The sequence below is a fragment of the Salvelinus fontinalis genome, chromosome 6 (assembly GCF_029448725.1).
Source record: "Salvelinus fontinalis isolate EN_2023a chromosome 6, ASM2944872v1, whole genome shotgun sequence".
Classification (NCBI taxonomy): Eukaryota; Metazoa; Chordata; class Actinopteri; order Salmoniformes; family Salmonidae; genus Salvelinus; species Salvelinus fontinalis.
The window spans coordinates 50513117-50538384 of NC_074670.1; the positions used below are offsets into that span (position 1 = coordinate 50513117).

General features: G+C 45.4%; 1 protein-coding gene and 1 pseudogene across 1 annotated transcript in view; one reads left to right on the forward strand and one right to left on the reverse strand.

Moving 5' to 3' along the window:
* Positions 1 to 7766: 7766 nt before the first annotated feature.
* On the forward strand, positions 7767 to 13395 carry LOC129858629 (coagulation factor IX-like; annotated as a pseudogene).
* Positions 13396 to 13779: 384 nt separating this feature from the next.
* LOC129858030 (proto-oncogene DBL-like) overlaps positions 13780 to 25268 on the reverse strand; it is a 29891-nt gene continuing 18402 nt past the window's right edge. The window contains 13 exon segments of the mRNA XM_055926902.1: positions 13780 to 16744; positions 17311 to 17423; positions 17635 to 17747; positions 18135 to 18196; positions 18198 to 18233; positions 19499 to 19562; positions 19795 to 19873; positions 20161 to 20253; positions 20508 to 20729; positions 20873 to 21001; positions 21444 to 21536; positions 21709 to 21801; positions 22789 to 22858. Coding sequence (XP_055782877.1) covers position 16744; positions 17311 to 17423; positions 17635 to 17747; positions 18135 to 18196; positions 18198 to 18233; positions 19499 to 19562; positions 19795 to 19873; positions 20161 to 20253; positions 20508 to 20729; positions 20873 to 21001; positions 21444 to 21536; positions 21709 to 21801; positions 22789 to 22858 — 1168 coding nt within the window. The 3' untranslated portion in view covers positions 13780 to 16743.

The following is a 25268-nucleotide window of genomic DNA, read 5'->3' on the forward strand; positions in this document are numbered from 1 at the left end:
CTTTTTTTGGAGTGTCTTGCTAATTGCCTATAATTTCCACCTTTTGTCTATTCCATTTGCACAACAGCATGTGAAATGTATTGTCAATCAGTGTTGCTTCCTAAGTGGAGAGTTTGATTTCACAGAAGTGTGATTGACTTGGAGTTACATTGTGTTGTTTAAGTGTTCCCTTTATTTTTTGAGCAGTGTATATACACATACTGTATATACACATACACATATATATATACACATATACATATATATATACACATATACACACAATACCAGTCAAAAGTTTGGACACACCTACTCATTCAAGGGTTTTTTGTTATTTTTACCATTTTCTACATTGTAGAATGACATCAAAATTATGAAATAACACATATGAAATCATGTAGTAATCAACAAATCAAAATCTATTTTATAATTAATATTCTTCAAAGTAGCCACCCTTTGCCTTGATGACAGCTTTGGACACTCTTGGCATTGATTAGATCAGAAAAATCTGATCTAATCACTAAGAAGCACAGCACAGCAGAGTACTCTCCCCACTCAGACATTTGCTATAATACACACTGACAGGCATAACCTTGTCATCTTGGCTGTCCTCCTGGGCTGATTATGTAAGGCCTGTCTGTCTTGCTGAGGAGGATGGAGGATCAGCAGAGGAAACTAACCTAAATAGGCTGTATGCTTGTGAATTACTATATTTTAAGAGCCCCAGGCAGAGCAATGTCAGGTATTATGAATCAGAGATGTCCCTAATGTTTAGTCCTGGCTATTTCCCTCCAGGGAATCTCTGTCCTATTCAATGTCACAATGCCAACCAGAAAGCCATCAAATGCCACCCTTGCCCAATGTCAACACGTTTCTCAACTCTTTGAAATAAAAATGTTTCCTCTTGCCCTCAAGTCCATTACTTTGGCACCATCACAAAGCTCGGATTCCTCCTACACCAGTCAGATGAGGACAGATAAGTCATGTTTAGAAATCATATATAATTCTATGGTATGAATGAGATTGTAGATGGAAGCAGTACCTCAGATACAGAGCGTGCTCAGATTAATACTTTAACACAAAGAGAGATGTGGGCGGCTTTGAGGACTCGGGGAGAGGATTTACAGAGAGGAGAAGTTACTCCCAGACAGACAAAGTGATAGGTTTGGCAGAGCTTTGCTGCTAAGGCCTTTACACTGAACAGAGCCTTGAGAAGCGTAATTCAGTTTCAGAAGTCTATACTCTAATCGACACAGAGCAAACAGGGCAACCATATTGGATTGTACAGGACAGCCGAGGCTCCAACATTTTACATTGAAATTTGAATTATTTAGCAGTTGCTCGGGGTGCGAGGGGGGGTGCTGTGGGATTATTTAAGATACTCTTTGAAGAGGTAGAGTTTCAGATGTTTCAGAAGATGGGCAGGGACTCTGCTGTCCTAGCTTCAATGGAAGCTGGTTCCTCCATTGGGGTGTCAGGACAGAGAAGAGCTTGGACTGGGCTGAGCGGGAGGGCCAAGAGACCAGAGGTGGCAGAACAGAGTGCTCAGGTTGGGGTGTAGGGTTTGAGCATAGTCTGAAGGTAGGGAGGGGCTGTTCCTCTTGCTGCTTCGCAGGCAAGTACCAATGGTCTCCAACCCATGACTCCTGGCTTCCCCAAGTCGGTTCCCCTCTCCTGGGTGATATGGCTTGATAAGAGGGTAGAAACTGCTAGGGAAGATCTCAATTGCAATCTTCTCTCTCCTCATCGCCTTCTCAAAACCCATAGGATGAGAAAGCCAGAGGTCCCTCACCTCGATCCTTCTCTTCCAATGGGTTTTGAGAAGGAGGCGAGGAAAGAGGATGCGAGGAGTATGCAATTGAGATCTCCCCTAGACAGACTGGCGCCTCTGACAGGAATAGTTGTTACTTCTCCCCCCTAGTGGTGGTACTCAGTTACTGATCAGATACTGATAATTGAACAACGGAAATGCAATTAAACAGAATTAATACTCATTGCTGTTACTTGAAATTTAGTCTCTTGGCTATGGTCACTAACTTTTTTAGATCTAAGAACAAGATGGTGGAAGAACAAGATGGCACTGATGATGGTCGCCCTGTTGCTTGCTCCCAGACAACTTTTCAGTCTTTTGTATATTTTATTGTTATTTTCGACTTTATTTGTTCAGAAAGTTTCTAGTATTATTTCCTATGACCGACAAGCACTTCTGGACATCAGATCGGAGATTACTCAACACAAATTCGGTTTTCAGGAGCTGGATCCTTGGATTACCTGAAGCAGTTCCATTCATCATGGGAGCCAATTTTCCAAAAAGAAGCCACTAGACAACGGGAATGCGAGCTGTCATTCCAAACTAAACAAGGAAAATGGCAAACCACCCTCTGCTTCCTAGTATATTACTTGCTAATTTACAGTGGACACTGGACAATAAACTTTGCGAGATCAGAGAGCAGATTTCAAATCCAATTTTATTTATATATCACGTGCGCCGAATACAACAGGTGTAGACCTTACAGTGAATTGCTTACTTACAGGCTCTAACCAATAGTGCGGAGAAAAGGTGTGTGTGTGTGTAGGTAAGTAAAGAAATAAAACAGTAAAAAGACATTTGAAAATAACAGTAGCAAGACTATATACAGGCATCGGTTAGTCAGGCTTATTGAGGTAGTATGTACATGTAGATATGGTTAAAGTGACTATGCATATATGATGAACAGAGAGTAGCAGTAGCGTAAAAAGAGGAGTTGGCGGGTGGTGGGACACAATGCTGATAGCCTGGTTAGCCAATGTGCGGGAGCACTGGTTGGTCGGGCCAATTGAGGTAGTATGTACATGAATGTATAGTTAAAGTTGTCATAGCAGTCAGACGTCCTTTGTCCTCGTCTTGTCGGGTGCCGTGTATATATATATATTTACACGGCATATATTTTCATTTCCAAAAACTCAACTTCAAAACACTCTCCTGCAACCCGCCTCACCAATAAAAAATAAAAAAAGGTATTATTTACCTCAAATCTGAAATCTACAATAGAAGCTAGCCAGAAGCTAACCAGAAGCTAGCCAGAAGCTAACCAGTTTACTGGCTAACGTTAATATTCAGCTAACCACGGTTTATGGTCATCAGCTATCCTTTAGCTCGAAAAGCTATTGCTAGTTTTGTACAACGCGACTCAGACCAGAACATACCAGACCTAGTTTTCTCTCCATAACCCCGGATTTCTACCGTAAGCTCTGGACATTTACACCTGGATCTCGCAGCTAGCTGCTATTCGTGAGACTATTGGCTTACGTCGATCCCGGAGCAAACATCAATTATTCCGGAGCTAGACAGCTGAAGAGTTCCATCAGCCACTCCTGGGCTACAATCACCTATCCGGACCCTTTTTACTGCCGATGCGGAGCCCCACCGGGCCTTCACGACTGGACTACCGACGTTATCTGCACGAGGGAGTTATCCAACTGGCCCCTCCGTCGCGACGTTACCTGAACGCCCATCTAAGGCCCGCTAATCGTTAGCTGTCTTATCGGCTGCTATCTGAATAAGTCTATCGTACAATTTCTCTTGGGTCACTATAACTATATCTATTTTGCCAATTGGATTGATCCCCTCTACCACACAGAACCCCACTAATCTACCGACGGAAACGCACGAGGTGGCTAAAAACAGACCTCCATCCTATGCTAGCTTGCTACCGATGGCCCTCCTAGCTGTCTGAATCGCCGTTACCCCAACCAACCTCACTACTAACTGGACCCTTATGATCATTCGACTAAGCATGCCTCTCCTTAATGTCAATATGCCTTGTCCATTGTTATTCTGGTTAGTGTTTATTGGCTTATTTCACTGTAGAGCCTCTAGCCCTGCTCATTATACCTTATCCAACCTTTCAGTTCCACCACCCACACATGCGATGACATCACCTGGTTTCAATGATGTTTCTAGAGACAATATCTCTCTCATCATCACTCAATGCCTAGGTTAACCTCCACTGTATTCACATCCTACCATACCTTTGTCTATACATTATACCTTGAAGCTATTTTATCGCCCCCAGAAACCTTCTTTAACTCTCTGTTCCGGCCCTGCAGTGCCTAGCACTCCTATTCCCCAGGCGCTCTCTTTTGATGACTTCTGTAACCGAAATAGCCTTGGTTTCATGCATGTTAACATTAGAAGCCTCCTCCCGAAGTTTGTTTTATTCACTGCTTTAGCACACTCTGCCAACCCGGATGTTCTAGCCGTGTCTGAATCCTGGCTTAGGAAGACCACCAAAAATTCTGAAATCTCGATCCCTAACTACAACATTTTAAGACAAGATAGAACTGCCAAAGGGGCGGTGTTGCAATCTACTGCAGAGATAGCCTGCAGAGTTCTGTCCTACTATCCAGGTCTGTACCCAAACAATTTGAACTTCTACTTTTAAAAATCCACCTCTCTAAAAACAAGTCTCTCACTGTTGCCGCCTGCTATAGACCACCCTCTGCCCCCAGCTGTGCTCTGGACACCATATGTGAACTGATTGCCCCCATCTATCTTCAGAGCTCGTGCTGCTAGGCGACCTAAACTGGAACATGCTTAACACCCCAGCCATCCTACAATCTAAGCTTGATGCCCTCAATCGCACACAAATTATCAATGAACCTACCAGGTACCACCCCAAAGCCGTAAACACGGGCACCCTCATAGATATCATCCTAACCAAGTTGCTCTCTAAATACACCTCTGCTGTTTTCAACCAAGATCTCAGCGATCACTGCCTCATTGCCTGCATCCGTAATGGGTCAGCGGTCAAATGACCTCCACTCATCACTATCAAACGCTCCCTGAAACACTTCAGCGAGCAGGCCTTTCTGATCGACCTGGCTGGTGTATCCTGGAAGGATATTGACCTCATCCCGTCAGTAGAGGATGCCTGGTTATTTTTTTAAATGCCTTCCTCACCATCTTAAATAAGCATTCCCCATTCAAGAAATTTAGAACCAGGAACAGATATAGCCCTTGGTTCTCTCCAGACCTGACTGCCCTTAACCAACACAAAAACATCCTATGGCGCTCTGCATTAGCATCGAACAGCCACCGTGATATGCAACTTTTCAGGGAAGTTAGAAACCAATATACACAGGCAGTTAGAAAAGCCAAGGCTGGCTTTTTCAAGCAGAAATTTGCTTCCTGCAACACAAACTCTAAAACGTTCTGGGACAGTGTAAAGTCCATGGAGAATAAGAACACCTCTTCCCAGCTGCCCACTGCACTGAGGATAGGAAACACTGTCACCACCAATAAATCCACTATAATTGAGAATTTCAATAAGCATTTTTCTACGGCTGGCCATGCTTTCCACCTGGCTATCCCTACCCCGGTCAACAGCACTGCACCCCCAATAGCAACTCGCCCAATCCTTCCCCATTTCTCCTTCTCCCAAATCCAGTCAGCTGATATTCTGAAAGAGCTGCAAAATCTGGATCCCTACAAATCAGCCGGGCTAGACAATCTGGACCCTTTCTTTCTAAAATGATCTGCCGAAATTGTTGCAACCCCTATTACTAGCCTGTTCAACCTCTCTTTCGTGTCGTCCTACCCTGCCTTTCTAAGGTCTTCGAAAGCCAAGTCAACAAACAGATTACCGACCATACCTTCTCCGCTATGCAATCTGGTTTCAGAGCTGGTCATGGGTGCACCTCAGCCACACTCAAGGACCTAAACGATATCTTAACCGCCATCGATAAGAAACAATACTGTGCAGCCGTATTCATTGACCTGGCCAAGGCTTTCGACTCTGTCAATCACCACATCCTCATCGGCAGACTCGATAGCCTTGGTTTCTCTAATGATTGCCTCGCCTGGTTCACCAACTACTTCTCTGATAGAGTTCAGTGTGTCAAATCGGAGGGTCTGTTGTCCGGGCCTTTGGCCATCTCTATGGGGGTGCCACAGGGTTCAATTCTTGGACCAACTCTCTTCTCTGTATACATCAATGATGTCGCTCTTGCTGCTGGTGAGTCTCTGATCCAGCTCTACGCGGACGACACCATTCTGTATACTTCTGGCCCTTCTTTGGACACAGTGTTAAGAACCCTCCAGACGAGCTTCAATGCCATACAACTTTCCTTCCGTGGCCTCCAATTGCTCTTAAATACAAGTAAAACTAAATGCATGCTCTTCAACCGATCGCTGCCTGCACCTGCCCGCCCGTCCAACATCACTACTCTGGACAGTTCTGACTTAGAATATGTGGACAACTACAAATACCTAGGTGTCTGGTTAGACTGTAAACTCTCCTTCCAGACTCACATCAAACATCTCCAATCCAAAGTTAAATTTAGAATTGGCTTCCTATTTCGCAAAAAAGCATCCTTCACTCATGCTGCCAAACATACCCTTGTAAAACTGACCATCCTACCGATCCTCGACGACGTCATTTACAAAATAGCCTCCATTACCCTACTCAATAAATTGGATGCAGTCTATCACAGTGCCATCCGTTTTGTCACCAAAGCCCCATATACTACCCACCACTGTGACCTGTACGCTCTCGTTGGCTGGCCCTCGCTTCATACTCGTCGCCAAACCCACTGGCTCCAGGTCATCTACAAGACCCTGCTAGGTAAAGTCCCCCCTTATCTCACTTCGCGGGTCACCATAGCAGCACCCACCTGTAGCACGCGCTCCAGCAGGTATCTCTCTCTGGTCACCCCCAAAACCAACTGGAAGGAGAGGCGACCATTCTTCCTTTGGCCGCCTCTCCTTCAGTTCTCTGCTGCCAATGACTGGAACGAACTACAAAAATCTCTGAAACTGGAAACACTTAAAAAAATGTAATAAAGTGACAATGCATATATGATAAACAGAGAGTAGCAGCAGCTTAAGAGGGGTTGGGGGGGCACACAATGCAAATAGTCCGGGTAACCATTTGGTTACCTGTTCAGGAGTCTTATGGTTTTGGTGGTAAAAACTGTTGAGAAGCCTTTTTGTCTTAGACTTGGCACTCCGGTACCGCTTTGCATGCGGTAGTAGAGAAAACCCTCTTCACGACTGTCTTGGTGTGTTTGGACCATTCTAGTTTGTTGTTGATGTGGACACCAAGGAACTTGAATCTCTCAACCTGCTCCACTACAGCCCCGTCGATGAGAATGGGAGCGTGCTCGGTCCTCCTTTTCCTGTAGTCCACAATCATCTCCTTAGTCTTGGTTAATTTGAGGGATAGGTTGTTATTCTGGCACCACCCGGCCAGGTCTCTGACCTCCTCCCTATAGGCTGTCTCGTCGTTGTCGGTGATCAGGCCTACCACTGTTGTGTCGTCTGCAAACTTAATGATGGTGTTGGAGTCGTGCCTGGCCATGCAGTCGTGGGTGAACAAGGAGTACAGGAGGGGACTGAGCATGCACCCATTTGGAGCTCCAGTGTTGAGGATCAGCGTGGCAGATGTGTTGCTACCTACCCTCACCACCTGGGGGCGGCCCGTCAGGAAGTCCAAGATCCAGTTGCAGAGGGAGGTGTTTAGCTTAGCTTAGTGATGAGCTTTGAGGGTACTATGGTGTTGAACGCTGAGCTGTAGTTAATGAATGGGCATTCTCACATAGGTGCTCTTTTTGTCCAGGTGGGAAAGGGCAGTGTGGAGTGCAATGGAGTCAAATGGCTAGTCAACAACCATTTCACCTCCACCATAACCAACACCCTTGACCCATTACAATTTGCATACCGCCCCAACAGATCCACAGATGATGCCATCGCCAATGCACTGCACACTGCCTTTTCCCCCCTGGATAAGAGGAATACCTATCTGAGAATGCTGCTCATCGAATACATCTCAGCTTTCAACACCATAGTGCCCTCCAAGCTCACCACTAAGCTCAGGGCCTTAGGTCTGAACTACTCCCTGTGCAACTGGGTCCTACATTTCCTGATGGGCCGACCCCAGTTGGTGAGGGAAGGCAACACCTCCTCCACGCTGATCCTCAACAAGTGGGCCCCCCAGGGTTGTGTGCTCAGCCCCCTCTTGTATTTCCTGTTCACCTATGACTACGTGGCCACGCATGACACCACCTCAAATCATCAAGTTTGTTGACGACACAACAGTGGTCGGGCTGATTTGCTGACAACAAGACAGTGAAAGGCCTGATTACCAACAATGATGAGACAGCCTACAGGCAGGAAGTTAGAGCCCTGGCAGAGGGGTGGTAGGAAAATAACTTCTCCCTCAATGTTAACAAAAAGAAGGAGCTGGTCATGGACGACAGGAGACAGAAGAGTGAGCACACCCATATCATTGAAGGAGCTGCAGTGGAGGGTCAAAAGCTTAAAGTTCCTCAGCGTGCACATCACTGAAGACCTGAAATCGTCACCACATCAAGGTGAAGAAAGCACAACAGCGCCTCTACAACCTCAGGTGGCTGAAGAAATTCATCATGGCCCTTAAGACCCTCACAAACGTCTGCAGATGCACCATTGAGAGCATTCTGTGGGGCTGCATCTCCGCCTGGCACGGCAACTGCACCTCCCTCAACCACATTGCTCTCCAGAGGGTGGTGCGGTCAGCCCAACGCATCACCAGGGGCACACTGCCTGCCCTCCAGGACATTTACAGCACTCTGTGTCAAAGGCCAAGAAGATCATTAAGGACCTCAGTCATCCGAGCCGCTGACTGTTTACACCACGACCGTCTAGCAGGCAGAGACAGTACAGGTGCATCAGAGCCGGGACCGAGAGACAGCTTGATCACCAGGCCATCAGACTGTTGAACAGCCATCACTAAGCGTCTACTAGGTGATGCACACTCACTACCTGTTAGGTACACATTAGGATTACTGTTACAGGGATATTTTGGTTGTGAATTGGATTAGTTCCGCCATTTCTTGATTTCCATTTTTTTTTTTATGTATTGTATTAATTATTTGTGTACTTGTTTGACATTTGACTGCATTGTGTACCCGATCAATACACTTTGATTGGATGTTTTTTGATTTGATCTATTGACTAACAGAGCTGGAGGAGAGTGTAAACGTTCAAACTCCACGCATTATGTGATCCTATGGTTGTACATGGTTGAATTCCTTGTAAAGCATTCTGAGTGTATTGACAGTCACCAAGAGATGAAAAGGCTGTGTGTGTGTGTAATCCATAAACACAGGACCTCAATGTGTCACACCATCCCTCCCTCCCAACCAACCTTGCCTTCCCCAAGAGCTACTGTACAATCGATGACACTGCGCAGGCATCCGTTTGAATTATCTGCTGGGCCCGGCTCTGATCCCCAATTGTAGTGAACAATCTAATTGGACCAGGCAACCATTTCCCAACTGTGCTCTGGAAACCGAGAGAGGCACGTCAAGGGAATCAATGTCCTGGCGTTATAAATCACACTGCATCTCTGTCCTCCCCCATCTAACACAGTGGTTCCCAACCTTTGTCTGTCACTGTACCACCAGCTGAATTTTGCTCTGGAATACCATTGAAGTACCCCTTCATGTGCATTTCACCAGTAAGCCTAAGGTCTCATGAGTTTTCTCAAGTCCTCCATGTGGATAGGCCAAGTATCCCCAGGTGTCCTAGGACCCCTTTTTGGGAACCACAGCTTTGATCTTACACAGCCTTGTTTGGATGTCTCCCCAGACCATTCATACTCACCTGAGTGTGACCGACAGGGCTGTGAATCAGCCGGCCAGGACAGAGGGAGTGGGCGTATCCACTGTTGAGAATGTACATTGTGCATTTGATTTAAACGCTGCCGTTGGCCCGGAAATGCCTGTTCTCTCACAGGTCTGAGGCGGTTACATGGATAAATGCAGGCGCGCAACCCCCAGTGCATGTTGCATTTGAATAACGTTGTGAAACGAATGCAAACAACTCACGGTGTCACTGCAGCAACAGCAGCTGTGTTGAGTTGTGATGGCTATCAAAACAAAGCCATCATGTTTGAACTACCCTAACCTCTCTCATAAAGTTCTAAACACTGTATTTTGATGTTATGACATGAGATGAATCGACTGTATATCAAAAGGCCCAGTGTTAATTACTTAAGTATGAATTATTTAGCATTTTAACGACTCAATGAAATATAAATGGTCTGGGTCAATACAGCACTCCATCAGAGCAGCCTGGGGACTCCCATGGAGAGGGAGATGGGGCCAGGGCAGGGCTTGTATTTTCCAGACCAGACCACATAATGACACTGGGGCTCCACAGACACCGACCCTCAGCAATAAGCTGCATCAGCATTAAGGTTGCAAAATTCCAGGAACTTTCCATAAGGAATAAGCAGGAGAATCCAGAATCTTCCAACCAGGATTTATTGAAAACTAGGGAATTTATTAAACGCTCATGGCATTTTACAACCGTAATCCACACTATCCTCACAGAACCCAGGAGAGCTGCATTACCCTGTTGTGAGTCTATGGTTAACCTTAGGACCAGGAGTGTGTACTGGCCATGTGAGCTGATCAGTGAAAACTCTGGGCCTTTGCATTTCATCACTGTGTGTGTGTGTGTGTGTGTGTGTGTGTGTGTGTGTGTGTGTGTGTGTGTGTGTGTGTGTGTGTGTGTGTGTGTGTGTGTGTGTGTGTGTGTGTGTGTGTGTGTGTGTGAGAGAGAGAGAGAATTATGTGATGTTCGATCAAAGCATTGGTAGACAGTTTTAGACGTGTGCGCCATCTAGTGGTATATTACCTAAAATGCATGTTGGGTTTTTTGTAGACGGTGGAGCTCTCTGCTAAAGTGTGTGTTTCTGATTCCATTCCAAACTTAGAGGAAGACAGAGACTCAAAAATAACAGTCCTCAAAGAAAAAACCTTAAAACAATCAGTTACAAAATTATTTACACACATGGGAACTTCCACCAGAGTACCTCAAAGCTTCGCCTTTAAACTAACAAGTAGCATACCTACTCTGTATCTCTGTCGTTCAAGAGTAAACAGACTGCTGTGCTTTGGAATGTGGGTGCGTGTCCATGATAGAAGAGTGTTGTTTTTTTCTCCACTGGGATATAGTGATAGCAGAGAATCAGACAGAGATGGCAACAGTTTACCCATTTCTTCTATTGTGTGTGATGCTGCTGGACTGCCGGCTGTGCTAGGGAGGTAAGTCCTGCTCTCTCTGCTGATGGTTTTAGTAGGTTTCTCACTGGTAACAAGTATACCACTCTCACAGTTATACACCAGCAGTAACTGTTGCAGCCTTACCATCTCTCTCTCTGGCCCTCCAGCCCCAGTGTTCCTGTCGGGCCAGGCAACAGACTGTGTGCTGAAGAGACATCGGCGTCACAACACTGGGGTGTTCCAGGACATGTTATTGGGGAACCTGGAGAGAGTGTGTCTGGAGGAAAGGTGTGACCTGGAGGAGGGAGGGAGGCCTTCGAGAACGATGAGAAGACAGTGAGTGTGTGTGGACATGTGTGTTTTGTTGGGGGGGGGGGGGGGGGGGGGGGGGGGCTAGAGTCTTCCTTGAATAAGGTATTGTGTTATGATTGAGTTAACTTATGATTATTTTTTTTTAAAGATTCTGTATGGATTTTTCAGATTGAGTTTTGGGTCGGATAAGATGTGGGTGGTGTGTGCTTTGTGGGTAACACACTGTAGTGTTTAGCGCTATGCATCTTGGTATACGATCTCAATTGTGTAATATGTCAATAATGATGAGTGTTATGTCTCAGATGAGGACCAGTGTCGTCCAGCCGTCCCCGTCTGTACCAGGCGTCCTGTAATGACTAGCTGGGCTCCTACACTTGTACCTGTCTACCAGGCTTCACTGGGATGAACTGTGCGGTGGGAGAGTTGTAAAACACAGTGCCCACTTACTTGACTTAAGCCCTTATAAAGAGCATAGGCCTTGACAAATGTCCTCCGTTTCACTTGGTTCCTGGCAAGTTTTTCTCAGGTCACGACAGTTAAGGTCGCTCCGCCATCTCTGCCTCCTATAACATTGTAATAACACTGTTGGGAAACCAGATGTCAATCATAACAATTTGAACCCATTCCATATTAATAGTCTCTTTAGACGTGGGTTGATGATGCATGTTTCTCTTCACAGTAACAGCCAGGCAGTGTAAGGTGAATAACGGAGAATGTATTCTGTGGCACTTATGGGGCACAATGTAGCTGTGCAGAGGGCTACAAGCTGCCGCAGAATGGAGTCAACGTTAAACCTGAAGGTAACCCCAATATTTTACACATCTGGTTACACATTTACCAGAATCTTACTTAAAGTACTGTGTAGCAACATGTTATTACAGTAGTGTGACTACAATGTTACTACATTAGTGTATAGAGGAACTTGATGTCAAGTGTTAGCAACCACCATCCTTTCTAACTTTGGATTTGCATGTATACAGACAGTACCAGTCATCAGTTTGGACACACCTACTCATTCCAGGGTTTTTCTTTATTTCTACATTGTAGAATAATAGTGAAGACATCACAACTATGAAATAACACACATGGAGTCATGTAGTAACCAACAACAACAAAAAGTGTTAAACAAATCTGACTATATTTTCTATTTGAGATTCTTCAAAGTAGCCACCCTTTGCCTTGATGAGAGCTTTGCACACTCTTTGCATTCTCTCAACCAGCTTCATGAGGTAATCACCTGGAATGCATTTCAATGAACAGGTGTGCCTTGTTAAAGGTTAATTTGTGGAATTTCTTTCCTTAATGAGTTTCCTTAAACCAAGCGCTATGATGAAAGTGGCTCTCATGAGGAGTGCCACAGGAAAGGAAGACCCAGACTTACCTCTGCTGCAGTTTTTTATTTATTCTTTAGCTCATTTAAGTTGTCACTACTTTTACAAAATGTTCTTTGTGTAGGACTTACATTCTTTTCATGACACATCCCTAATAGAAAACTACATTCTAGGATGATACATTTTGATTGATTACAGATGGATTACTAGATTGTTTAATTTATTGTATCCCTCCAGGGGAGCATAACATCTATGCCGAAGAGGGCACAGAGCAGGACGACGAGGTTTTGAAGCAGTACAAACACCCTCTCTACGACTCTCAGCGAAGTCTGTACAATCATGATATCGCCCTGCTGCGCCTCCACACCCCCATCCTCTTCTCCTCCCACGCTAGACCCATCTGCCTGGGGCCCGGGGTATTCACTGAAGACTTGGTGAAGGATGAGTCCCCGGCTACGATCAGCGGCTGGGGTCGCACACATTACAGAAGGTAGAGGTGCCATTTACAGAGAGGATGCAGTGTAAGGATAGCAGTAGTGCCCGTATCACCAAGTATGTATTTCACGGCCAGCTATGCTGACGTGGCCAAAGACTTGCGCAGGGGGAGAGCGGGGGTCCCCATACCAACCGTTACCGTGACACCTGGTTCCTGACTGGGATTGTGAACTGGTGGGAGGAGTGTGCCAAGTAGGGGAAGTATGGGGTGTATATCAGAGTGTACACCAGACTAGCATTACTATAGATGGATACGTCACGTTACGGCGGTGACCAAGGACATGCTGCATGATGACCTGGACGACTAACGCTTGACCTTTGACCCTCGGGGTCCTCAGGACCCTGTCTTGTTTCAGGTCTCGTTTTCAGGGTTCAATTCATAAGTCAATGTTCTATTCAGAGAGAAAGCGTCTCCTTGCATCGTCTTCCTCCAATCTGCTGGTGAGAACACAGATACCTGTATGTCCAACAGGTGCCTACTGCACATCATGGTTATTCATAAAACAATACGAGTCATTTACTGACGGATGAAGGGACGAAGGCAAATGGCTGTCTGCAAACAACTAACAATTGCTTTATGGTCATTTACTATAGAGAAGCACAGATTAAAACAAGGTGCAGAACAAATGTATTATTTTAATAAATACTTTATTTGGCCTATATACAAAATGCAGCCAAACAATGACAGTGACTGTAAAACAATAACCTGAAACCTGCCATGTTCAGTCAATATTCAGTTTGCCATGCAATTTCTCTATTGAGAAACATTCAGCAACAAGTTTACAGCGCTTTTCAAAGACGCACAGCACTTTCAAGCACATACTGAACAAAAATACATTCAACACGCAACAATTTCAAGGTTTTACTGAGTTACAGTTCATATAAGGAAATCAGTCAATTTTAATATATTTATTAGGGCCTAATCTATGGATTTCACATGACTGGGAATACAGATATGCAACTGTTGGTCACAGATACATTAAAAAAAATGGGCCTCACAATGGGCCTCAGGATCTCATTGCGGTATTTCTGAGCATTCAAATGGCCATCGATAAAATGCAATTGTGTTTGTGGTCCGTAGGTTATGCTGCCTATACCATAACTCCACTCACAACATTGACATCAGCAAACCGCTCTCCCACAAGTCCCAATTCATGTGATCTGTGGTTGAGAGGCCAGTTGGACGTACTGACAAATTCTCTAACGTTGGAGGCAGCTTACGGTAGAGAAATGAATATTCAATTCTCTGGCAACAGTTCTGGTGGACATTCCTGCAGTCAGCATGCCAATTGCATGCTCCCTCAAAACTTGAGACATCTGTGGAATTGTGTTGTGACAAAACTGCACATTTGAGAGTGGCCTTTAATTGTCCCCAGCACAAGGTGCACCTGTGTAATGATCATGCTGTTTAATCACCTTAAATATGCCACACCTGTCAGGTGGATGGATTATCTTTTCAAAGGAGAAATGCTCAATAACAGGGATGTAAACATTTGTGCTTATGGAAAATTTCTGGGATCTTTTATTTCAGCTCATATATATTTTTGTTCAGTGTATATATTTTTTTACATCACAGCTCAGTGCAAAATGTGTAGCTTTTTAGACCGAAGTAGCTCAAAAGAAGAAAATATGGCAAAATGTTACTTTTTTTAAGATGAAAGAACCCCCTTGACACAATGCATGGCAGTCAAACAGGACTCTAAGGGTATATAGACATCATTTCACGGTGATGCATAGCTGCCTCACACAGCAACGGAACTTAAATAAATAACACAAGAAACGTGCTGCTTTCCAAGCTAATTTCCACATCAAACGCAGCATATCAAAGGCAGGCCTCCGACTTGACGTGGTAAATTCCTATAAGTCCGCAATCAATATTTAATTAAGCGTTCGACACAGTGGGTATATTTCATGTTTGCTGTATGATCCCGTTTAATGGGAAACCTAAGATTAAGTGTGAGGCGATGGAGGAGGAGAGGAACTCTCTCAAAGAGGGCTGAGGGAGACAGAGAGCATGAAATCCTGGGGAGAATTACAGCAGTCTCTATTTGCTGGCTCCATGCTGGTAGCAGCTCTTCCCCAGACCTCCAAAGTCACATCTGAAGACCTGATTAATACACTTATATCAATCACCGTGATCTCATCTCCACTGACAATGAGTTTAGGAAATAAAATGGTAAGTTAATCATAGGTATGAAGGAGGTATCGCATTCACCGATAACTCAACTTCTATAGAGCCTTTGAAAATATAGTAAAGCGTTCTGTTTTCTTTCAGCATGCATTTTCTCTTGTAGACCTTCCACCCCAATAAAGTGCCAGTTGTGTATAGGTCTGAGGTGAGGTAGAAGCAAGACTGTGTTTTGTTATTGCTGAGCAAACATTTATTGAAGAGGAGACCGATTCCAAAACAGCAGGAATAAAAAGGCATTATGGCACGGCACGTTCTGGCATTTCAACTCTTGGAGAGCGTAAGAGAAGGGTGCCTTAAGGAACAAGACAGCATGGATTCCTAAACAACATGAGCATGTAGAATAACTGAACATGGAACCAAACAACAGTTTGACATTCAAGTATACACATCAAAAATGTAAAAAAAAAAGTATATTTTAAAGAAATGTTTCAAGCGAAACCTGGATTATAATGATCCATAAAAACTCACACACACAAACAAACACCCACCAACTGCATTCCCACTGAATAGCAATAATGGTTAAGAATCCCTCAGTCGAGAGGCCGAGTCCATGGGTGTATAACGGTCCCAATCCAGCTACAGCAACCCAACGGAAAAGGCCATTGGCTGGTTCGAAGAGGAAGTGAGGGAATTAACTTTAAGTGCCAAATCTTTTCACATGTCCCTTGTCCTTCCTCAAAACCTTGTGCATGTGTGCTGGTGGAGCCCTGTGCTGTCCAAAGTTAAGGTAACATTCATTAAGTTTGTCCACTGTCCATCACGGTGGGCAAAAGCAGGTCTTCATGTTATTGGCCCAGAAAAATGTTAATCAATAATCCAAAATGTAAGCTCCTGTGTCCTTCTTCAATTGGAGAGTTGTCTCTCATCATGGCCAATCAGAGCACTTCGAGAAAGCAGATTTTAAGATATTCTATCAGTCATGACCTCATAGTGTCTAATGTATAACACTCTGGTCAGACTGTGAATCTGTGCAAAGGTCCCACAAAAGCTGTTCTATTGCTGCCTTCAAATGCTCCTCTGTAGTAGGAAATTACCACTTGAATGACCCTCCCAAGTCGGAATTCCAAATGGGAAAGTCGGTGATCGGGTTTGATACCAGAGTTTCCAAGTTGTGACTTTTCATCACTGACCTTTCACCTTTTCAACCAAAAGATGTTAAAGCAAATCCATTTTGACATTGTCAAACGTATCAATGTGTATAATGTAGCTAGTTTTACCATATTGTCAACTTTAATCACGCTAACTAACTGGATCATTAGATAGATCCTCTAGCTTGCCATTGGTTCAAGAATTGTTCCAGAGTTACGACTTCATACTGTAAAGTTTCCCAGTTCCCACAAGCACTTGAAGGCAGCATTTGTCCTCTAAGAGGAGCTGAGCTTTCTGGCCTTCAGATTCCCTGGATCTGCATGAGAGAGGAGACAAATTATTCAAGCAAACCCATCAAATGAGCTACATGTCAGAGAGGAGGATCGAGAGTACAAATGGCTTTAGAAACCTCTTCCCCTATACTGTAACCATACCGCCTAGTCTGCTGTGTCCCAGAACCACGTGCAGGTTGGGGACTGGGACGAGGCTCTTCTGCCTGCGACTCAGGTTCTTCACCAGCCCGGAGATGGTGTGAGGGAGTGTATAAAAGAGGTTAAGGTGAAGGACGCGACACACTAATGAAGGTTGGCCGTTCACGGCGGCTTTGTGTGGCAGATTACCTGCTGGGTGTTGATGAACATTGGTGATTCAACATGCAGAACTGCTTAGAAATGAAAAGAAAATGACAGCCGAAAGGATGACCACCTGCTGATTTTAACCATTTTCCTGCACGGTCAGTTTTGTCCTTATGTCTTTACACCGGCTATATTAGGTTCCCTAAGTTTACAAAATCGGCACAGAGCCCATATAAAAGCCATGTGATATAGGGTTCTGCCATCGGCAACCACATTTACCACCAGGCATATGAGACGACACACTCACCAGTGGCCTTCGCTGTCCACGTGCTGCAGCTGGATGACGTCACCGCTCTCGATGGCGAGGTCATCTGAGCCGTCTCGTGGACATTCAGCCAAGGCCTTATATCTGCCTGGAGCCTGGGAGGACAGAAACACCTCTGTTAGACTGGACGAAGGATGTGTAGCGCTGTATCCTACTAGAGGACGCCTTTCAAACATTTAGGAGCCTCAAGAGGTTCCTCTCGATATTCTGATAAGCATATCTAAAAGGCTGTGGGTGAGGAACGAGGCCACACGGTGTGCAGTAAGTGAGAGTGGTTGTACTGGTGTTGTGGAGAACCCATCGCACCAGCTGAGCAGTGTCCTCCTCCTCGGTGTCTGACGGGTGAGAGGGGTCCTGACCTCCACCCCACTCCTCCAGACCCAGACAGATGTCCATTGAGTGAGGCGTGCCGGGCCAGCCTGGAGATTACAAAACACACATTTTTGGTCTTGTTCCTCGTATATGCTGCCAGAAATAACCAAGGTAAACACTTGGTAACTATAGCGATAAATGCCAATTCAAATCCTGATGTGCGGCACTTACGGAGTCATTAACAAGACGGTAGAATCTAATGATAATATGAGTAGCTGTGCCTTTTCCCCCAGAGCTCCTTCATACACCCGGTGCTCTTTCATGTGAAACACCCGAGTCTTTAGGTAATAGGGGTCGCAATAGGTACCAAAATAAATCCAATATCAAGTCAAGGTAGTTTCATGTACCATCTCATGACCCAATCACCATTATTACATGTAGTTAGCAGGTATCTACATGATTATGTTATGGGTATGAGGGAGTGGTGTACTCACTGTGTCGGTTGCGCTGGTGATTTGGGGAGAGGGACTGTGGGTCTGGACTGCTCCTCCCTGACTGTGTCCTCTGAGCTGAACGACGCCCTCTGCTGTTTGCTGTGGGGAGCGACACAATCAACAAACTAACTCCGTACTCCCTAACCTCATCAGACATGCTCCAAGTAGAAGCTGCCCTTAGCCACAGATCAGCTTAACGTTCGCAAATTCTAACCTTTAACCATTTAAAGGGGAACTGCAAAGCTGACCTTAGATCTGTGGTTAAGGACAATTTCTACCTCAAACTCATCTCACGCCACAATGTTGATCTTTCAGATGCCAGCCAAAAGGCCCCACACCAAGCAACAATGTGACCAAGTGCAAACCAAGCTGACACAAAGACAGTGTGGACTCTGGCCTGGTACACAGCAGACACGTGCCGGAGCGTGGAAAGATATGGTCTCGATTTATCAAGTTCCTGGTTCATCAATGTATTGTTTGTCTATATTTTAAAATAAATAACTTAGGATCATTTTAATTTAATAAACTCTCAAAAAGCGAGCCCCATCTAAGAAGCAGTTGTCGTGCTGAAACCATGAAGAAATCAAGATAAAAAAAATATATAAGTTAAAAACATCCAAACCTTTTTGATATTTTTTGGCATTCCATGCAAAATTGCAAATCCCATGCAAAGATGGGGTGTAGTCATTTTGGGTAGCATGTCTGAGATGGAAGGTCTGCTGGGACATCAAAAGACATGAGGAAAAGTGCGTCTGGCGAATGCATGAGCCAAATGGAGTCGCCTAGTAAAGGAGTTGCAGACGACGGTCAGTAGGCAAACACAGCAGCCTTGTGGGTGGTTTAGGTCAGCTGAGCCATGCCAAGCCGGGCCGGGGCATGCGGAGCTGGGCTGAGTTTACCACTGAGCGTTAGGACGGGTCAGTGGCGCTGGGGGCGGGGTCTGTTGGGGGGGCGTGGCCGGGGGCGTTGCCGGGGGCTTCGAGGGCGGGGACTCCGGGAACGCAGACACATAAAGACATCGGTGGACAGCGAGACAAAGTCCAGCCCCGAAAGACAGCCCGTAGGAGCCCCTCCGGACGGCCGCACACCCCTGCAGGGGGGAGGGAGGGGAGGACAGCAACCAGAGAGCAAAGGAAAAAGCGGGGCCTTCACACACACATCTCTTCACACACACCACCTTCTCCTCCTCAACCTCCTACTCCTTCTCATTTCCCAGCTTTATACCTTTTTGTTGATATGCTCCCCCAACACCATATATCATAACCATCTGAACAGCTCACTGAACTGCCTGCCACACTCACACCATCAAGTGGGGAGCTGCTGTGACAACTGAGGGGTGTCCTACAACACCCAACAAGACTGACCTCTCAGACATGGGCGGAGACCGTCGGATGTGGTCTGGCATCTGGATGTCGACACAACGCTCATCTGAGAAAAGAAGGGGAAGAGGAAGAGGCAAAAAGATTGTTTGAAACAAGAGAGGGAAAGGGAGATACCTAGTCAGTTGTCCAACTGAACGTACTCAACTGAAACGTGTCTCCCCGCATTTAAGAGGACGTTCAAGTTAGGTGCAGGCTAGGACTATTGATGTGAGATGAGATGAATTAAACCAGCTCTTTGCGGAGTGCGCTTTGGAGAGGGATGTGAGTGACGTCCAAACCTTTGAGGAGTTTCTGCTGGTTGGTGAGGATCCTCCGCAGCTCCCCGAGCCAAGCTGTCTTAACCTCCACTGTGGGAGCCTGGGAGATGGATAAGATCAGGACAGATTAGAACGCAGTCAACGTATAGTAGGAAACACACTTTTCTTTGCATCTTACAGGCATGATTTCAAAATGGCACTATAGTAGCTTAACACATACTGTACCGTAGCAATACATGGCATGAAGTTGTCACAACAAAGTACAGAACAACACACAGACAATGAACAAGCCAGTGGGTGGTAGTTATTGTCTTTGTCCTAGTTCGAAGAACATAATGCGGCATGAATAGCATCAACAGTCACTTCACAGCAGGGGGTGATCCTTACCTGAACGACGTACACCTCCTCCCTGCCACTGTACCAGATCTCAAACTTCTTCACATCTCCCTTGACGTTCTCCGTAATCCCCACCGCACTCATCTGCCAGGACACACACGCACACACACACACAGTCTGCACCTGGGGCATACAAGGACATGCCACGGACACACACTCCTCCGCTGTGTGAAGGCAGGAAGCTCAAGCGTACATCAAGAGGAGAGCAGCGGGTGGTGACGCCATCCGTCACGCCCCATAAACATGCACACACCCACTGACGCCTTGACACGCAAAACAAAACAAACATCCTTGCAACAGGGAGCATGTGTCAGAGTGTGCCGCCTACACACACACACCTTCAGACAGTGCTTGAAGCTGTAGGAGGGGGTCTTGTCTGCTCCCTCTCCATGCTCCTCCCTGCGCTTGCAGAAAAGCAGGGCTCTCTCATACAGGAACAGGTGTCTCTGCGTGGGCTTGAAGCGGGCCAGCTCCTTCATACGGGTGGGGCCTTTCTTATGGCTGATCCACATACTGAAGGAGCCCTGCATCAGCACACGGCCCAGGTCACACAACTCTCCCTGGGGGATGGGGGGGGGGATACAGGTAAACACACAGGGTCAGAGATACAGGATGGCACACTGTCACACATACAGGACAGCACACTGTGTCACACAGACACACACAGCCAACCACACACACACAGACACACAGGACAAGTCACCTGGTAACCTGTGATGGCTATCTGATGCATGGAGTCATTGACTGACTTGAGGAGGTGGAGCATGGCTGCTAGCGCCCCCTGTAGCTCGGAGGTCCCCTCACAGCCTCCTGCACTGTACTTCAGTAGCTCCTACAGCACGGACACACACACACACACACACACATGTGCGCGCAACACATCAATTCATGTCTGGTAGAGATCAATATCTGGGAACAAAGAAACCCTGAAATTCTCCAGCTGTACTATAATAGTCCTTGTGTTGCATGTAAGATGTTCCTTATTTTGTCAGATAACAATAGAGAATCAGGGGACAGAAAATGGGGAGCAATCCCCATTAATGAGACCGGATTTCTCTCTAGTTTCATCTGTAATCCTTCACGTCCTGCATTCAACTCATTGAAATAAATGTCCCTAGGTAGGGCAAGGTTTTGCCATAGTGCTGTTAGCACTGACAAGATTTTGGGGACGTTGAATTATGATAAAGTTTCAGCATAGTTAAAGCTAATATAAATGCTGCAATATTGGCACGGTGTAGAGGCGTGTATGTCGGCTGGTTTCACTAAGGGCTGACCTTCAGTAGTAGCTGGTACTTGGTAAGGCGTTGGACTGGTTTCAGAAGGTAAGAGTCCAGGCCCAGTTTGTGTTCCAGCTTCTTCTGACACTCCTGTAGAATATGGCAAGGAGATATTGGGAAGCATTTGTTACGTTTATAACAGTGAATCTAATATAAATAATCTATCATTTTGTGCTATTAAAATAATGAATATGTCTGGTATGTGGTGTAGTAGTATCGCTGAGTACAAACATGGGGCACGAATAGAAAAAATAAGCATGACCTGGAAAAAGGTACAGTCTGAGTACTGCCTCCATAGGGACTCTGAGCGAGGCTTATTCTGACAGTAGCACTCATACACCTTGAAATTCTCCTTCTGGAAATACACACATACATTTCCAATGACACACCATCCATGCAAGACTGTGAAACACGTGCTATGCCGATTACATCGACTCGGTGTCAGAACGATTTCCACGTGGAGAGAGACGACACAATGAACTCTGTACTGCCGAACCTCATCAGACATGTTCCAGGTAGAAGTTCCCCTTAGCCACAGATCTAGGATCAGCTTCACTTTCCCCAAATGCTTTAATGCGTACCTTGTACCTGTGTTTGTCCTGTGTGAAGCAGTTATTTTCTTTGGGTGCCTCTGCCAAGGTGAGCGGTGTTTGTTAACGGAGAAGGAGCAGCCCCGTCATACAGCACGGCAGAGCTTTTTGTTTTGGCAGGTGATACATAGAATGACATTTTTTATTTACAAAACTATTGATTCCAACTCCCCCTAGCAACTCTCTATCAATCAGGACAGGTAACATTAAACAACTGATATTTATAAAAATATAGCGTGGCTGTGCATGTTTGAAGTCGTTAACTTCATACTCCTTTGGAAAATAGTGGATTACTCGGAAGAATTACATAGGATTGGATTACATAGAAGAACGTTTGTATCAAAAACTACGGAGTGCGGCACACAAAGAAAAGAATGCCTTTACACAGGACAAACATAGGTAAAAGTTACACCTTAAATGGACCTTTTTGCTGAAGTATCACCTGACACCGACTCGACGTGGTCGGAGGGACACTCCGCCAAAACTCATCGCCACATAACTCTGAGTATCGTGGAGTTGAGAATTCTCAGCTGATATAGGTAAAGACATTCTTCAGAAACAACCACAAACAAACTACCAGGGGTATTTAACTCACCCTACTTGGTCCGGATCCTGCTGGTTCAGTTCTACCTGATAATTAATTGCACCCACCTGGTGTCCCAGGCCTAAATCAGTCCCTGATTAGAGGGGAACAATGAAAAAATGGCTTCACAGTCCAGAAATGAGTTTGAGGGCATGTAGACGTTCCTCACCCGCTCCAGGAAACAGGCCCCTACTCCCTCTGGGGTCTCTAGGCAGCCCTCCAGGTCATGGAGGAACACCCTGTAGAACCCAAGAGGTCAGGAGTCAAAGACAGATAAGGTCAATAGGTCACACCCTAACCACACAGAGCAGCAAACACCATCACCACACAAGCCCCTATCCAGCACTCCTCCATAGTTAATGACTAGCCACCCACACAGCCATGCCACTGAGCCCCCAGTGTCTGCCAGTTTTCTCTCTCGTTGGCATAATCAAACGCTTGTTAGAGCAACTGGCATTTAACACTAGTTAGAGAGGCTCTAATTGGCTTAGGGCCTCATGCAGTCATCCAGTTTTGCCTTTCAGCCCAGCAGGGGAGCAATCCCAGCAGGCAGAATATATAGGATGCAGACAGAGCCACTCAAACAGTTGTACATAAACTAACTGACACAGCTGGCTAGAGGAAACGGGCTAGTAGCTACTGTACTGGAGAGATGGTTGTTTTTAAGATGGAGCAGTAGTTCAAAGAGGTTATGATGCAATTACTGCTTTAAAATCGTACAGTTCTTTGAGACTCCAAATGCCTATAGAAAACATGACTGACTTCTCACAAGTCAATGAGAGTGCTGATCTTTCCCCTAAACTACAGGAGATATATATATATATACACACACACATACATACACACATACATACATACATACATACAGAGTGCCTTCAGAAAGGATTCAGACCCCTTGACTTTTTCCACATTTTGTTACGTTACAGCTCTATTCTAAAAAAAAACATTGATTTAAAAAAAAATCATTTTTTAATCCTCAATCTACACACAACACCCCATAATGACAAAGTGAAAACAGGTTTTTAGAAATGTCAGCAAATGTATTAAAAATAAAAAACAGAATTACCTTATTTATATAAGTATTCACACCCTTGAGCTCAGGTGCATCCTGTTTCCATTGATCATCCTTAAGATGTTTCTACAATTTGATTGGATCCATGACTCTTAAATGGAAGAAGTGTGAAACCACCAAGACTGTTCCTAGAGTTGGCCCCCTGAGCAAACTGAGCGATCGGGGGAGAATTGACTTGGTCAGGGAGGTGACCAAGAACCCAATGGTCATTCTGACAGAGCTCCAGTGTTCCTCTGTGGAGATGGTAGAACCTTCCAGAAGGACAACAATCTCTGCAGCACTCCACCAATCAGGCCTTTATGGTAGAGTGGCCATTACAGAAGCCACTCCTCAGTAAAAGGTACATGATAGCCCACTTGAAGTTTGCCAAAAGGCACTTAAAAAAGACTCTAGACCACGAGAAACGAGATTCTCTGGTCTGATGAAACCAAGATTGAACTCTTTGGCCTGAATGCCAAGCATAATTTCTGGAGGAAACCTGTCACCATCCCAAAGGTGAAGCATGGCCTTTTTTTGGGGGAGGGGATTTTTTACCCCTATTTCTTCCCAATTTTGCGATATCCAATTGGTAGTTACAGTCTTGTCCCATTGCTGCAACTCCTGTGCAGACTCGGGAGAAGGCGAAGGTCGAGAGCCACGTGTCCTATGAAACACGACCCGCCAAGCAGCACTGATTTTTGACACACTGCTCGCTTAACACTGAAGCCAGCCACACCAATGCGTCAGAGGAAACACCGTACAGCTGGCGACCAAAGTCAGCGTGCATGCATCTGGCCCGCCACAAGGAGTCACTAGAGCGCAATGGGACAAGGACATCCCGGCCGGCCAAACCCTCCTCTAACCCGGACGACGTTGGGCCAATTGTGCCTCGCCTCATGGGTCTCCCGGTCGCGGCCAGCTGCGAAACAGCCTGGGATCAAACCCGGGTCTGTAGTGACGTCTCTAGTACTGTGATGCAGTGCCTTAGACTGCTGCACCACTCGGGAGGCCCAGTTTTTTATTTTTAATAAATTAGCAAAAAAAATCTAAAACCCTGTTTTTGCTTTGTCATTATGGAGTATTTGTAGATTGATGAGGAAGAAAAACAATTGAATCCATTTTAGAATAAGGCTGTAATGTAAACAAAATGTAGTAAAGTCAAGGGGTCTGAATACTTTCCAAATGCTCTGTATATATATATATATATATATATATATATATATATATATATATACACACACACACTTCTCAAAAAAATAAAGGGAACACTTAAACAACACAATGTAACTCCAAGTCAATCACACTTCTGTGAAATCAAACTGTCCACTTAGGAAGCAACACTGATTGACAATAAATTCCACATGCTGTTGTGCAAATGGAATAGACAAAAGGTGGAAATTATAGGCAATTAGCAAGACACCCCTAATAAAGGAGTGGTTCTGCAGGTGGTGACCACAGACCACTTCTCAGTTCCTATGCTTCCTGGCTGATGTTTTGGTCACTTTTGAATGCTGGCGGTGCTTTCACTCTAGTGGTAGCATGAGACGAAGTCTACAACCCACACAAGTGGCTCAGGTAGTGCAGCTCATCCAGGATGG